Source organism: Marmota monax, unplaced genomic scaffold (assembly GCF_021218885.2).
Source record: "Marmota monax isolate L192 unplaced genomic scaffold, Marmota_monax_Labrador192_F-V1.1 WCK01_AAM20220418_F8-fsc00015, whole genome shotgun sequence".
NCBI lineage: Eukaryota > Metazoa > Chordata > Mammalia > Rodentia > Sciuridae > Marmota > Marmota monax.
The window spans coordinates 12,004,787-12,021,150 of NW_026692194.1; the positions used below are offsets into that span (position 1 = coordinate 12,004,787).

Here is a 16,364-nt window from a genome sequence, read left to right on the forward strand (position 1 = left end):
ACTTTTAGGGAAGTCTACAAATGCATTTGAATGAAAAACAAATAGTATTTCTTAAAAATCAATGACAAGATCTAATCTCTTAAAGAATATTGTCATTAGAAAAATATGAGTACCCTTACAATATAAAAATAGAAATGTTAAATGTTATCATGTTTTATATAATAACTGAACCTTAACTTTCTTTTAGATTTCCAGAGATGAAGCTGTTAACAAGATAAGATTAGATACAGAGGAACAACTAAAAGGTGAATTCTGTTTTTTCAATTGGAAAAAAATTGAAGGAAATAATATAGTTTTGGTTTTTTTTTTCAGTCATTGGTAAAAATTTCTCAGAAAAAGTCAGTTATTCTCATTGCTCCTTGGTTTTATCTTAAGTAAATTTGTGATAATGAAACATCACAGGGTTAAACTAATTTCTATAAATATAGCTAACACAACAATTAATACAGAGTAAGCACCTAGTAAATATTGAACATGAAATGTTTGTATCTTTTCTGTGTCATATTTTTCCTCTAAAATGGATAGCATTGCGTCCTGTCATTTGAAACCCTAAAATATAGCTTTTAAAATTCCTGTTTGATCTGTGAAACTGCAGTACCAGTAATACCTGGTCTATGAAGATTAAATGAGTAAATCATTTACATTTGTACCTGGCACATAATCAATCTCATATAAACTGAATACAAAGGAAGTGTGAGAGTTCTTGTTAATTTTTTCACTGACATTCTCTCACAAGAGTGTTTATCTTATTTTAAAACTCTGCTATTAGCTATGATATTAATGCCATTATCTGTATTAATCACTGAAATACTTAGTCTTTTGTCACTACATTTCATCTTGTTTTTAAGAATGAAAAGCTGTATAATTCATGTTATCTTATTTAAAAAGAAAGGTTTTATGAGTTTTTTTTTGTATTATATGTCATTATTTTCTGAATTGGTAGTATAACATTGTAAGTATTTTGTTACTTATTCTTTCCATGTTCAACCCAGTTAAAGCATAAAAATTCATATTGAAGTATAATATTAAAAGTTATTCTTGCCTGATGAGATAGGATACTTAATATATTATCTCTTTTTTTATTGCCATTTCTTATGTTCAGTTTACTTTAAAGTTATACATTTATTTAGTAAATCAAAGACTTGAGAGAACAGTACCTAATATTTGGTATAGCCAGAAATGGCAGTGCACACCTATAATCCCAACTACTTGAAAGGCTGAGGCAAGAGAATCATGAGTTTGAACCCAGCCTGGGCAACATCTCAAAAAAAGAGAGAGGGCTAGGGTTGTGGCTCAGCGGTAGAGCGCTCTCCTAGCACTTGCAAGGTGCTGGGTTCGATCCTCAGCACCACATAAAAATAAACAAATAAAATAAAGGTATTGTGCCCAACTATAACTAGAAAAATATTTTTTAAAAAAAGAGATGGAAGGAGAGACAGGAAATTAATGAAGTAAAATAACAATATTTAAAAGCATAAGCCATTGAGGCAGACAGATCTATATTCAGGTCACAGCTGTAATAGTTATGTCTGTGTTATCTCAGGCAGTTTACTTCCTCAAGCCTTAGCTTTTTCTTCTGTAAAAAGGGATAATAATAAATTTACCTCATAAATTGTTATGAAGATTAAAGGCATTTTTAAAAAGCAACTTGTGAAGTGTCTATATGAAAGCACTTGGTAATGTTAACTGAAAAACTTGTTGTTTGGAATTTGTAATATATAAAGAAAATTATTTCTTAATTAGAAGATTAAGTAAAAGTTCTCAAGGCAAAAAAGAGTGGGATGACTACTCTTAATATTGTCAGTTAAACCTTTTAACAATATGGTTGACTCAGTGTATCAGGTGACATGATATAAGCTAACTAAGTTCCCAATCACAACACGTTTAAGGGATTAATATTTGGTGAGTCTCACTTGCTTGAGAACATTTGATTTATCTACTTTTGTTTGCCTGAGGACCAAATACTCAGTCAGCCCCCTTGGCTTACTCCCTTAGTAATTGATTTGATTCTGTGAACTTTGGAGAAATCTGCCTTTCAGAAAAGAAAACCTTTGTTTTGATTTCTTTCTTTTTTTTCCTCCAGAAACATTTCCAGATGTCGATCCATATGAAATAATAGAATCCTTCAATGTTGTTGCAAAGGAGGTTTTCAGAAGTATTATTTTGAATGAATACAAAAGGTAAACATACCCTCTTGATAGAAGTGAAGTATGTACTGTTTCTGCAAGTTACCTTGAAAGTGGCTGTTTACTCAAAGGAAGGAACTGATTTTTAAGTGGAAAGTAAAGAATAATAGTTATTGTGTAAATTGTATCAAAGAAAGAATATGTGGATATGTGACTCTCTTGGGCTTTGTGTGTCCAGCCATGCTTCACAGCCTTGCCTGAACATCACAGTTACCTGCAGATGTGCAGTAACAGTACTAACAAAACAGTTACATAGGCCACAACCCCAGACGTTTTGATTCAGTGGGATTTAGGATGGAGCCCAGGTATTTGTATTGTTTTTTAAAGATCCACAGGGTTTTATGATATGCAGCTGGAGTTGAACTTCTTGGTAGAGATAAAGAAATGTTATGTGATTTTTCTGACTTCCAACACAGCTTTACTACTTATTTTATTTATGACTATAGGTGTGATGGACGCGATTTGACTTCACTTAGGAATATAAGTTGTGAGGTAGATATGTTTAAAACTCTTCATGGATCAGCATTATTTCAAAGGGGACAAACACAGGTAATACATGTTTTAGAAAACTACATGCTGAATTAGGAATGTTTAATTAGATCTAGAAGTACATTTTATAGATGCTATAATTTTCGTTATATGGAATATATTATTCAGATTAATGTCAGATTTTTTAAAATATGATTTTAACAGGTTTTTTGTTTTGTTTTGGTTTGGTTTGGTTTTCTATATTAAAAATTGAACCCTGGGGCACTTTACCATTGAGCTATATCCCAGCCTTTTTTATTTTTTATTTTGAGACAGGATATCACTAAGTTGCTAAAGCTGTCATGTACTTGCAATCCTCCTGCCTCGGCCTGCCAGATTACTGGGATTACTGGCCATGTGTATGCCACTGTACCTGGCTTAAGAGTTTTTTGAGGTATCATTTCTATCCTGTAAATTATATATGTTTTAAGTGTATGATTGCCTAAGTTTTTAGATTGCCATAGTCAAGATGATGAACATAGCAATCACACCCAAAAGTTTCTTGCCTGTTTTTAATCCCTTCTTCCTGTTTCCTCTATACAACTGCTGATCTGCTTTTGTTACTATAATTGACATGTTGTAAATTATTAGGTATTTTTATTATATTTTTATTTTAAGTGCACAAAATTGAGTTACTCATACTCCTCAGTTTTATGGCATGTTATTGTTTGGGGTCTGATCATGGCCCTCATTTGTTTTCTCCATTAGCCTTCACCTCAGCCCCATTCTTTTTCTTTACATAGATACTCCCTTATATTTCACATAATTTGCCAGCAGTTAATTTATTTAAACCAACACATGTACCCATTGTTCTGTGTATGGTATTATGCCGTCTACCTCTTTCTTAAAAATTATTCACATTAGTAACTAATTTTACCAGTCAGAAAGGTATTAAAAAATAGTATCATGATGTTTTAATTTGTATTTCCCTGTTTACTAGTAAGACTCAGAATTTCGATATAACCAATGAACATAGTCACTGTGTAAACCATACCCTGGGGGACTGTGCGCCTCAAGTGCACTGTCCCTAGAGTTGTAAAATGTGGTGCCCTTGCTTCAGGTGTGCTGTTTTGTGAATTTCCTGTCCTTGGCCTTTGACCAAATTTTTTTTTCTATTTTTAATATGGCCTGTATTTTACCTTCTATTTTGCAGTAATCTCTTTTGTGTTTTAAACATTAATCTATTCTAGTAACAAACCAAACTTTATGTAGATGTTCTTTGTTGTTTGCTTTTTAATTTTGCTTGATACCCTTCTCTACATGTAGAAAAAACCTGAAACTTTTAGTTTTGATGTAGTTAATCTTTGTCATTTTCACTTTCATTACTTCTATTTTTAAAGTTTTATTAAAGAATCATTTCTTGTTGGGAGCCGTGGTGCCTACCTATAATCCCAGTGACTTGGGAGGCTCAAGTACGAGGATCACAAGTTCAAGGCCAGCCTAGGCGACTTAGTAAGATCCTGCCTCAAAATTTTAAAAAAGGACTGGAGATATAGCTTACTGGTCAGTGGTAAAGCACCCCTGGGTTCAATAGCTAGTACTGCAAAAAGAAAAAAGAATCATATTTTACCTCAGAGTCAAAATTTATGCGTCTCCTTTTTTTTTTTTTCTATTAACTTTTAAACTATGTTCTGTTCTATTATTTTGTGAATTTCCTGGGCCAGTGTCAAATTATTTTAATTATAGTGGTCTTGGAGTTTATATAAATGTCTTAAGCAAATCTTGCCGTTTTTGATTCCTCCTCCCTCAAAATTGTCTTAAGCTATTCAAGCAGATTTGTTCCTTCGTTTGAATTTTGAATTATATCACATTCTCAAAAGAAAAAAAAAAGTCCTTGGGTTTTTTATTGGAATTGCACTGAATTTAACCTGTTAATTCTAAGAGAAATGACATTTTTTACAATTCAAATCAGTCTTAATTCAAGTTTTCTTTTATGCTCTTTAATAACATTTTTAAGGTATCTCTAGAATTATTCATTCTTTTGTTATTTATTCTGATAGTCTGTCTTTTAACTGGATACTTATCCAATCTGTGTTTAGTTTAATTATGATGTGATTGAACTTATGTAATTCAGTAGTAAAGCACCTGTAGACTAAATCCCCAGTATCGAAAAAGAAAGAACTCATTTAAATCCCTGTTTCTTGCATGTTATTTATTGTTTTCAAATGGGCACATTCAAGATTTGCTCTTTGTCTTTGGTTTTTAGCAGTATGACCATGCAAAATTTTCTTTGGATTTATCTTGCTTAGAATTTTAAGCTTGAATCCATAATTTTTTATCTTTTTTTTTTTTTTTGTCAAGCTTGAAATATTTGAACTACTATTTTTTATTCCTTATTCTCTTTTTCTCTCCTTCTGGGATTACATATACACTATGATAGTCTGTTTGATATTATACCATAGGTCTCTGAGAATGTGTATTTTTCCCCTTCTTCTTCAAATTGGGCTTTTTTTTTTTCTTGTGGTAGTGTTACTAGGGATGGAAATCGGGGTCTTGCACATGTGAGGCAAGTGCTCTACCACTAGCTACACCCCTAGCCACTTGGGCAATTTCTATTAATCTATCTTCATGTTCATTGACTTTTCATCTCCTTTCAATTATGAAGTAATACATTTTTCAGTTCTAGAATTTTTGGTTTTTGTTTTGTTTTGCTTTATTTTATACCAGGGATTGTACCCAGAGGCACTTAATCACTAAGCCACATCCCCAGCCTGTATTTTTTTTTTAATTTATTTTTTTATTTTTTAATTTGAGACAGGGTCTTGCTAAGTTGCTTAGGGCCTTACTAAGTTGATGAGACTCGCTTTGAAGTTTTGATTCTCTTGCCTTAGCCTCCCAAGCCTCTGGGATTACAGGCATGTACCACCATGCCCAGCTTCTGTTAATTCTTTATGTCCTTCAGTATAATTATTAGAGCTGTTGAAAGTCTTTTATCAGTCTCCTGTTTTGTTGTTGATGATGGTGGTGTTGTTTTTTGTATTTTGTTTTTGTTGTTGTTATTGTTGTTGTTTTGTTTTTTTGGTTTTTTGATACTAGGGGTGAAACCCAGGGGCACTTTACCACTGAGCTACATCCCCAGCCCCTTTTATTTTTTGAGACAGGGTCTCACTAAATTTCCTCCACTAGCCCTGAACTTGTGATCCTTCTGCCTCCTTAAGAGGCTGGGATTATAGATATGTACCCTTACACCTGCCCTACACCTGCCCTGCTAATCTAACATCTTAACTAAAATCAGTCTCCATTCTGTATCTTTTGTCTTGAGATTGGGCCTTGTTTCCTGTTTCTTTAGAATGTATCCTGAACCTGTTAATGATGCATTGTACCATTTCTGAATTATGTTATATTCCTCCAAAGAAGATTGACTTTTTTTTTTTTTTAAGCAGTCTGTTTCATTGATTGCACCTTTGTTGAGGCTTCTTTGGACTAGTACATAGTTTTTTAAAATATTCCTTCTTTCTTCTTCCTTCTTCCTCCCTAACATGCCTAAGTTGTGTGTTTTATATATGTAGTCTATATGATAATGTTAGACCTTTGGATTATTCAGTTTTACATACAGTTTGAATATACAGAGAATGAATAAGTATTTACTATATTAAGTGTCATGGCCAGTATTGTATAGAATGTATTTATTACCTTTTTTTGAAAAAGTTAATTGGGTTCTTCACTTTTATTTTTGAGCTAAGGGTGTAGCTCAGCAGTAGAGGATGCACAAAGACCCCCCCAAAACACAAAATGTGTATTTTTGTTGTTGTTTTTATCTTTGTCATTAGTGCATTAAAGCCCAAGAAATTTTTCCTTCTTTTTTAGGTGCTTTGTACTGTTACGTTTGATTCATTAGAATCTAGTATTAAATCAGACCGAATTATAACAGCAATAAAGTAAGTTATGTTTTTCCAGTGTTATTTTGTGATGTTCCTATAAAGAATTAAAGCTCATGTGTTATATTATTAGTCATTATTACTTTTTTAACCAGTATCTCTGTACTTTATTCTGTTTATGAAGTCAGAATTTCAAGGAATTTGTGTGTGCATGTGTTGTATTTTCTTCTAAATTATTGGTTTTGAACACGTAATTGGAACAAACTTAATTATTTAATGTGAATACATTTAGATTATTCTCTGCCTCTAGAATCATTCCTCACAACCGATTTTCTAGGTAATTTTGAATGGATTAGTTTTTCTATTTTAAATTAGAGAACAAATAAATTGGCAAAAGTCCCAGTTGCTGAGAATAATCTGGAGGCTGTTAATGAAAAATGTAATCCAAGCCACATTGTGATTTTGTGTTCAGAAATACTGGCTCTCCTCCTGTTTCTAAAACATCAGTAGTAAAATCACGTCAGTCACTATTAGATGATCAAGCCCTACAGCACCACCACTTCAGAGTCCTGGAACTACTTTCTTTCCTCATTGGCTAATAGGGAAAGCCTGCTTCCTTGCTTTCCTCTTCTTACTGCCCTACTAACAAGGATAATCTCTAGTGTTTCAGGAGTTACTCTAGTTGGTTTTTTTTTTTTTTTTTTTTTTGTATCTGACAAAAATTATATATAAGGCTGGAATGTTCATCCTAATAATTAGTCTATATTTTATCAAATATTTGAGCCCAAACTGGGTTGCCCTGCACTTTTTCACTTTTGACTCCTTTCTCTTTTCTATATATTCTAGTCTTACATCTATAATTGTGTAAATGAGGGAACACACATCACTCATCCATCTGACCTTTGGTTTCCTTTTTTTTTTGTAAAATGGGCCAGTGATTTCTACACAGATAAGTGTGTTTTGCTTATTCTACACAAAGTGGGCATCATCTGTTCTTTGACCCTACTATGTGACTATTCATAATAAACCTAGTTTCCTACCTCCAGGAATTGTTTCTTCTCATCCTTATTTTTTTACCATTTTTCCAGATATTTTGACAGTAGTTCTTTTTCCCAACCCTGAAAAGATGTTTGTGTTTGCCTGACAGATCTTCTGGTTGTTGTGTTATATCATTTTAGTTACCAATTTTCATTTTACAGGGTGACTAAGAAGAGAAAGATTATAATTCTGAGATTGAACTATTGTGTTTATAACATTTAATATTCTCTCAATTATTACTAATGTTTAAAAATATATGTCTTCTTCCATACTATTCAAACCTAATATTTAAGGGTATTTGAAGCAAAATCGTTTTCCTGAGTACTTGTAGAATTAATTCATAAGTCACAGGGAAAAAAATACCATCTCTCAGATACTTGGGAGTCTGAGGCAGGAGGGTCTCTTGAGCCCTGGAAGTTCATGACCCACCTGGACAACATAGCAAGACCCTATCTCAAAAGAAGGAGAAAAAAAATATGTATATATTTTATACACACACACACTTATATATCCTCTCTCGTTCATCTAATTCTTCATGTTTTCTGTTTCAACCAACTCTCATTAATATCCAGGTTTTTTTCAGATGCTCTTAAATCTTTTTTTTTTAGTTGTCTATTGAAATAAATATATTGAAATTTATTTAATGAAATAAATTTATCCCTATAATGTTTTTAATATTATGCTTTTTGTTTATAGTGGGATAAAAGACAAAAATTTCATGCTACACTATGAGGTAAGGTGAATTTTTTCCCCAACATTAATTGTGGAAAATTTCTAGGATACAGCACCATTGAAAGAATTTTGCAGTGAATTTTCTTATCTTTACTACCTAAATTATCCCATTAACATTTTATCATACATTTGTTAAGTTACTTTAGGGGCTATTTTATTGCATACAGAAGATAGTACAGTAACTTCTTATTCTGAGTCATACATAAAAGTGAAAGTATATTATTAGACAGTGCTGTTTTAGGTAAGAGAGTTATACCTAACGTGTGTCAAACAAAAGTGGAGCATTTCAAATTTGATTTAAAAAATCACCCAATCCCATTAGCTCATTTAAATGTTCATGTTTACTTAGTTGATGAGTAAATGATCTAAGGTAATTAACATTGTTCTTTATATGAAGTCATTATATATGATTAAGTTTGTGATTGATCTTTACAACTAATTCTAAGGGACTAGATATAAAATATAATTCTTTGATTTTATTACTTGAGGTATATGCTATGGGAAGCTAGTATAAAGTAATAAGTTACTTCACTTTTGGATAACACTGTTGACTGCCTAGAATCCCAATACTTCACCTTAGGCAAACCTGCTATAATCAATAGAGAACATATTATAGCCGGGCACAGTGACCCGTAAATGTAATCCCAGCAACTCAGGAGGCTGAGATAGGAAGATTGTAAATTCAAGGCCAGCCTCAGCAATTTAGCAAGACCCTGTCTTTTTTTTTTTTTTTTTTTTTTGGTACTGGGAATTGAACCCAGGGATGCTCTACCACTAAGCTACATCCCCAACCCTTTTTATTTTTTATTTTGTTACAGGGTCTCAACCTCCTGAGTTGCTGAGATTATAGGCATGTGCCACTGTGCTCTACTGAGACCTTGTCATAAAATAAAGAAGGACTGGGGATATAATTCAGTGGTGGAGTACCCCTGGGTTCAATCCCCAGTAACAAAAATACAGAATATATTATATAGAAAGTATTTGCTGCAAATAGCAATGAACCGGAAGATTATCACTGGTCTGAATCCCTTAAAAATACACTGTTCTAGATATATCCAGAAGCTACAGAAAGCCAGAGAGGAATTATAATTGAATAAAGCACATCCTTTGTCATTAACTAGTGAGCATGTGATAATCTAGAAAGGACAGTTGTGGAAAATGCATCTCTGGTTTTTAACTGTGGAACAGGATGAAAGGGGAAGCCAGAAAAGAAATGGGCTATTATTGCCATATTATTCCATTTTTAAGACCCTCTGTAAACCATATAAAACAGAAGATGACAGTGAGTTTTTACAAGGCAAACACCCTTTTAACAACCACTCAAGTCAGGGAATATATCACCAGCCACCTCTGAATCTTCCCCATGTTTTTCATCCCAGTCTCAACAACCATTTTCCCCTAAAAGTACCAACTGTCCTCCTAAGTTTTATTTTTTTATTTTTATTTGTTTTTTTAAAGAGAGAGAGAGAATTTTTTTTAATATTTATTTTTTAGTTTTCGGCAGACACATCTTTGTTTGTATGTGGTGCTAAGGATCGAACCCGGGCCGCACGCATGCCAGGCAAGCGCGCTACTGCTTGAGCCACATCCCCAGCCCCTTCTCCTGAGTTTCATAGTAACCATTTCTTTACATTTTCAGTGTATATCCATAGATACTTTAGACTTGTCAATTTTTCTTATATGTGATATTTCTTTAAGTCTTTTAATCTGTGCATTTCTACTCCATCACTTTCTTTACAATCTATCTACTAAAGTCCAAAGCCATTTGATCTGGGCATTGTTGATTGCACACTCATGGTATATGTCAGCATATTCCTCTCTCTCCTCTATTTCCTGCAAATTGACTGCTAGATCCAGGGGTTTGATCCGATTCTTGAATTATTGCTGTTTGTTTTATTTTAAGACAGAGTCTCAGTAAGTTGCTTAGGGCCTCCTTTAGTTGCTGAGGCTGACCTTGAACTTAGAATCCTCCTGCCTTAGCCTCCCTATTGATCCTTTTAAAAATTTTTGTTAAATTGGAATTTCAGATTTTTATGGGGCAGCTTCAATTTTTAAATGATCAACTAATTTGTATACCTTGCAGATAACATTTCTATCAAAACAAAACAGTTTATAACCTCTGGGTAAAATAAAACCCTTATCAAAGTGATATTTATTTCCTCGATGTGTACTTCTTAAATATATATATTTTATTATTATTACAAAAAGATACTTTGTTATTGTTAGTATTAAACAGTATGGAAATTTATGTTGTCTATCTCTATAATCATTCACTTCCTAGAACATAGTTTTACACACTACAAATGGCTACTTTTAGCAGTTTATTTTAGATTTATACCCAACATGTTCTGGCATAAATGAACCTACTTTTGTTTTAAAAAAAATTGGGATTTTACTGTTTTGTAATTTGTTTTATTCATTTGGTAATGTATCTTGGGCATCTTTCCATGTTGGTTATATATGTATGTTTTCTTTGAAGTTTCCTCCTTATGCAACTAATGAAATTGGCAAAGTCACTGGCATAAATAGAAGAGAGCTTGGGCATGGTGAGTATAATCTATGAACTTTTATGGTGTTTTTACAGAGACTTTTTAGTACACTTTTGCCTATTGTTTTTAATATATTTTTTACTTACTGTTTTTTATTCTAACTTAGGTGCTCTTGCTGAGAAAGCTTTGTATCCTGTTATTCCCAAAGATTTTCCTTTTACCATAAGAGTGACATCTGAAGTCTTAGAGTCGAACGGTATGTATTATTTTTTCCCTAGTGGAAAAGACCAGATTCCCTGTTATATTCTTAACTTTTCAAAAGTAATGTTACAAGATGTTTATTACCACAGGGCCCAAACCTATTGCATGAAAAACTGTGTTTGGTTGATCATAAACTTGAGCCTATTATTTGTTTTGAGTCTCTGTTCTTAGCTAATGAACTCTTTGTAAATCAGTGTAAGACAAGTATTTTTCTTTTTGTATCTGTTATAATCAATCCAATATGGGTCATTTGTTCATTTTTGACAAAACATAGAACAAGGCCAGCTTAGAAAGAAAAGGGGCAAAAATACAGTGACTCATTAGACAGGGAACACTAAGTAGCCACACATGGCTAACACCTACTATATTGGGCCATGTAACTCTGTAGTTGGTGGCTTAGGAATTTATTTTAATTGTCCATGGACCTTTATTTTATTTATTTATATGTGGTACTGAGAATCAAACCCAGTGCTTCACACATGCTAGGCAAGCGCTCTACCACTGAGCTACAATCCCAGCCCAAGAACTTGATTTTAACCACTTCTGAAAAGTAGGAAGAAGCTGAGTGCCATGGTGCATGCCTGTAATCAGGCTGAACCAGGAGGATTCTGAGTTCAAAGCCAGCCTTAGCAACTTAGAGCGGCCCTAAGTAACTTAGCAAGACCTTATCTCACAATTTTAAAAGAAAAAAAAAATTTTAAAGGTCTGGGATGTGGCTCAGAAATTAACTGTCCCTGGGATCAATTCCTGGTACCAAAAAAAAAAAAAAGTAGGATGAAAAGGCTATTGAATATTTTTAAAGAAATTATTGAAGTACACATGCCTGTAATTCCAGCAACTCAAGAGGCTGAGGCAGGAGGGTCATAGTTCAAGGCTAGCCTTAGCAACTTAGTGAGGGCCCTGTCTTGAAGGACTGAGGATGTGGTTCACTGGTTGAGTGCCTCCAAGGTTCAATTCTCAGTACCAAAAAAGCGAGAAAAAGAAATAAAGATATCATTAATGTAACAATATTCTACATTTTTTTTAAAAAAATCAGTATATTATAAAGCAAGTCTTTTGTTTTGATAGGGTCATCTTCTATGGCATCTGCATGTGGTGGAAGTTTGGCATTAATGGATGCAGGTAAAAGAATTGTGTCTCAAAATTGCTATTACTTTATACTTAATTTGATTAGCATAAAATATAAGGTTTCTTTAAAACTGAATTTTAGTAAGACTTGAAGTCAGGTTATAGATTACCAAGCCAGGCCAAAGGTAAGATAGTAGCAAAAGTAATCCTTCAAATATCCAGATATTTTTTGGAATTCTTATTTTTAGATAAAAGCAGTACACTGAGAATTACTTGTCTTAGTGATTGTATTAGTCAAGGTTCTCTAAAGGAGCCGAATCAACAGGAAGTATAATTACAAAAAGGGGACTTATTAGGTTGGCTTATGGGACCAGAAGCTGGATAGTTCACAATGGCCATCTACAGGCTGGAGAGCTGGAAGAACCAGTAGCAGCACATTCTAAGAGGCTAATGCCCCAGAACAAGAGGGATCAACAGTGCTACCCTACCCTAGTACAAGACAGAAGGCTTCTGGAGAATCACTGGCAGAGTCTGCTTCGAAAGAGTGAAGAAGTGAGAGTCGGATATCCTCAGATAATTACAGCATCAATCAAGAACCTGTTCAAGAAGAATGGAGCTTGCGTCTGCTGCTGCTTCCTTGTTCTTCCAACTTTTATTCCATCCAACTCATCATCCTATTAGATGGTGCTGCCCATGCTCAGGAAGGATCTCCATTTCAATTGGCTATCCCAAATGCCAATCATTCCTAGACGTACCCTCATTGACACCCTGTTGAGCCTTTTAATCCTCAGCATCTCTTAATCCAATCAAGCTGACTATTCAATTGACCATTACAGTGACCCAGGGAATTTTCTTACCTTCCAAAAAGTAGAGCCCCAGAATTGATTCCAACCACCAGAGAAGTTTTTGATTAGTAACAGAAGGATTAGGGCCCTTTAGAGAAAGTCAACATGTAACCTTTGAGATTGTGCTACTCCAAAAGTGTACATAGAATTTTAGGAAGATAGAATGTGAGTGGTTCATCCTGGGTCTGAAATACTAGAAGAGAAAAAGTTGGCATGTTATGCTCTCAAAACTAGTTATCAGTTTCTACCATATAGGTACCACTGATGTTATTTAAGAAGAAAGGGGGGCTGGGGATGTATGAAGCTCAGCAGTAGAGTACTCACCTACTATGCACAAGGCCCTAAATTTAGTTCCCAGTACCCGGGGGAAAAAAGAAGAAGAAAAAGGAAAGGAACCTAAAGAGGCTACAAAGGAATTCTCTAATAATTTCACACATTTACAGTATATATGTGAAAGGTGGAAAGGAAGACAACCAAAGGTGAAATGAAATAGTATGAATATATAATAGAAATATTTCAGAAAAATTAAAACTTGGATCAAGCTAAACAAAAGAAAAAATGCATAAGGAATTTTTTCTAGTTGTGTTCACTGAAGGAAAATGTAATATACAAGATAGGTGGTAATATTCTGCTACTGGTTTTCATCTTCATGTATGCATTAAACAAATCTGTGTGCTGTGAGCCAAACACTGATCTAAGCTCTTGGGACGTGGTTTATTAATAAAATAGCCCTTGCTTTTATGGAGCTTGCATTTCTCATCCAAATATTATATTGGAAAACAGAAAAACTTCTGAAAAAGATTAATCAAAAGATAAAATAAGAGACATCATGCTGGGCATGGTGGCATATATCTGTAATCCCAGCTACACTGGAGGCTAAAGCATAGGGATCACAAGTTTGAGGCTAACCTTGGCAACTTAGACCATTTCTAAAAATAAAATTTAAAAAACGACTGGGAATGTAGCTCAGTGATAGAATCCCTGTGTTTAAGCTTTAATTCAGATCTTTTGTTCTAAAGAAAAACCCATCCTGGCAGTGATGTAATGATAAAAACTTCAGGATGACATTCTAAGCAATCTCACCTATATTCAGTGTTTTAACTACCACTATAATGATTATGACTTAAATATTTACCCCTTCAACCTAGCTCTCTTTGCCAAATCGTGGATCCATATAAACTGCCTCTTGGACATCTCTAGCTAACGTCCCCCACAGCATAATATATATTTTAATTCATTTAAAATTGAGTCACTCTAATTTAAATAGTTTTCCTTTTGTATTCATCTTGGTAGAAAGCAACGATGACATTCATGCCAGAATCAACAGTTCTCTCATTTCTTACATTCTCTCAAAGTCACAAAGATCTGTTTATCTTCCAAAAATTTTTTTTTTAAGAGAGAGAGAATTTTTATTTTTTAGTTTTCGGCGGACACAACATCTTTGTTTGTATGTGGTGCTGAGGATCGAACCCGGGCCGCACGCATGCCAGGCGAGTGTGCTACCACTTGAGCCACATCCCCAGCCCATATCTTCCAAAATTTTAAGAAAAATATCCTTTCCCTTGACTACTGAAGTACCTATTGCTATTACTTTAGTTCAAGTCCACATCATTTCTTCTTTTGCAGCAATCTCCCTGCTGGCTTTCCAGATTTTCTGTCCCTTCACCTCCTGGATTGTCCAACCTTATCCCCTTAAGGCCATTATCTAAGTTGGCCTTACTCAAAAGAAAAAAAGTTAAAAAGCAGACTCAAAATATGACACTCAGAATATTTCAAGTTCTCCATTATCTTCTTTCAGGAGATTTTTTTTCTTTCCTTTTTGTGGTGGTACTAAGGTAGAAAAACCCAAGGCCTTGTGCTAGGCAAGCACTCTACCATTAGTACACTTAGAAACATACTATACTGTTTCATAACATTGCACAGTCTTTAAAACCAGATGGGACATGGTTATTAATAAAATAGCTCTTGTTTTTATGGAGCTTCCATTTCTCATCCAAATGAGATGAGAGTTTCTCTGAGTCAGTTACCTTCAACCTAGTTCATTATTTTTTTTTTTTTTAAAGAGAGAGGTGTGAGACAGAGAGAATTTTTAATATTTATTTTTTAGTTTTTGGCAGACACAACATCTTTGTATGTGGTGCTGAGGATCGAACCCAGGCCGCACGCATGCCAGGCGAGCGTGCTACCGCTTGAGCCACATCCCCCTAGTTCATTATTTATTCCCTGTGTGTCCTGTACACATTTGTATTATTTCTTTGAATTGCTAATATCTTTTCATCTTTTTGTACCTTTAAGGTTTTTTTAATCACATTCCTTTATGCTAAAAATAAGTTACAAGTAATAAAAACATACTTTTTTTTTAATGAAATAAGATTTTATCAAAATCTTAGAGACGAATGCCTTTTTAAGCAAAATCCGGGAGCCAGGATTACATAAATTTTTAAAATTCTACCCAGAAAAAAGTCACTATAAACAAAATGAACAAACAAAACAGGAAAAGATTACTATGTAAAAAGTGGTTGAAGACCATAAACAGGCAATTCTTCAAAATAAGATATGTAAGTAGGCTTACAAACATGCATGTGTTCAACCACACTTATTAAAAACAAATCAAATTTAAAAATAAGTAACCATTTTTGCTCCTTAGGTTGACAGGGATCAAAAAGTGTAACAAGAGTTAGGTACAATTTAGGATAGCATGTATCCTTTTATACATAATGTGACAGTATAGCAAGTATAAAATACAAATACTTTTTTTAAAAATATTTTTTATTTGTGAATGGACCTTTATTTTATTTATTTGTATGTGGTGCTGAGAGTTGAACCCAGTGCCTCACACATGCAAGGCACTGTCCAACCTTATCTCTTTAAGACCATTATCACTCTACCACTGAGCCACAACCCCAGCCCTACAAATATCTTTTAATTCAGCAATTTTATTTCTGTTTATGACTTATAAAAATATATGGAACATGTGGAAAAAATATATATGATGAGTAGTATGCAGTCATTCAAAGAAATAAAGTAGAGCTTTGTTAGTGAAATGAATCATTATCCAAGATAAGTTGTTAATTAAAAAAGGGTATGTGCAGAGTAACAAATGCCTATACCTTGCTCCCATGAGTAAAGAAAATAAAAATTTAGGGCTGGGGCTGTAGCAGTGGTAGAGTACTTGCCTAGCATGTGTGAGACACTGGGTTTGATCCTTAGCACCACATGAAAATAAAGGCATTCTGTTCATCTACAACTACAAAAAACCTTTTTTTAAAATTATGTTTACATTTATACTTGTGCACAGAAATTTTCTGGGAGGTTCTATTAATGGTGCCAATGAGGGGTTCAGGCTAGAAGAAGACACCAAAAGCAATGAGTCATTTGAGTTATAAAGTTTGCAATTTT

The 16,364-nt window shown here is 33.8% G+C and overlaps 1 protein-coding gene across 2 annotated transcripts in view; it reads left to right on the plus strand.

The window, feature by feature from the left end:
* Pnpt1 (polyribonucleotide nucleotidyltransferase 1) overlaps positions 1 to 16,364 on the plus strand; it is a 45,770-nt gene that overhangs the window by 18,672 nt on the left and 10,734 nt on the right. For both annotated transcript variants that reach the window (XM_046423712.2, XM_058573020.1), the window contains exons 11-18: positions 188 to 245; positions 2,084 to 2,180; positions 2,633 to 2,735; positions 6,522 to 6,592; positions 8,267 to 8,303; positions 10,782 to 10,848; positions 10,958 to 11,047; positions 12,121 to 12,174. In XM_046423712.2, coding sequence (XP_046279668.1) covers positions 188 to 245; positions 2,084 to 2,180; positions 2,633 to 2,735; positions 6,522 to 6,592; positions 8,267 to 8,303; positions 10,782 to 10,848; positions 10,958 to 11,047; positions 12,121 to 12,174 — 577 coding nt within the window. The remainder of the gene's footprint in view (positions 1 to 187; positions 246 to 2,083; positions 2,181 to 2,632; positions 2,736 to 6,521; positions 6,593 to 8,266; positions 8,304 to 10,781; positions 10,849 to 10,957; positions 11,048 to 12,120; positions 12,175 to 16,364) is intronic.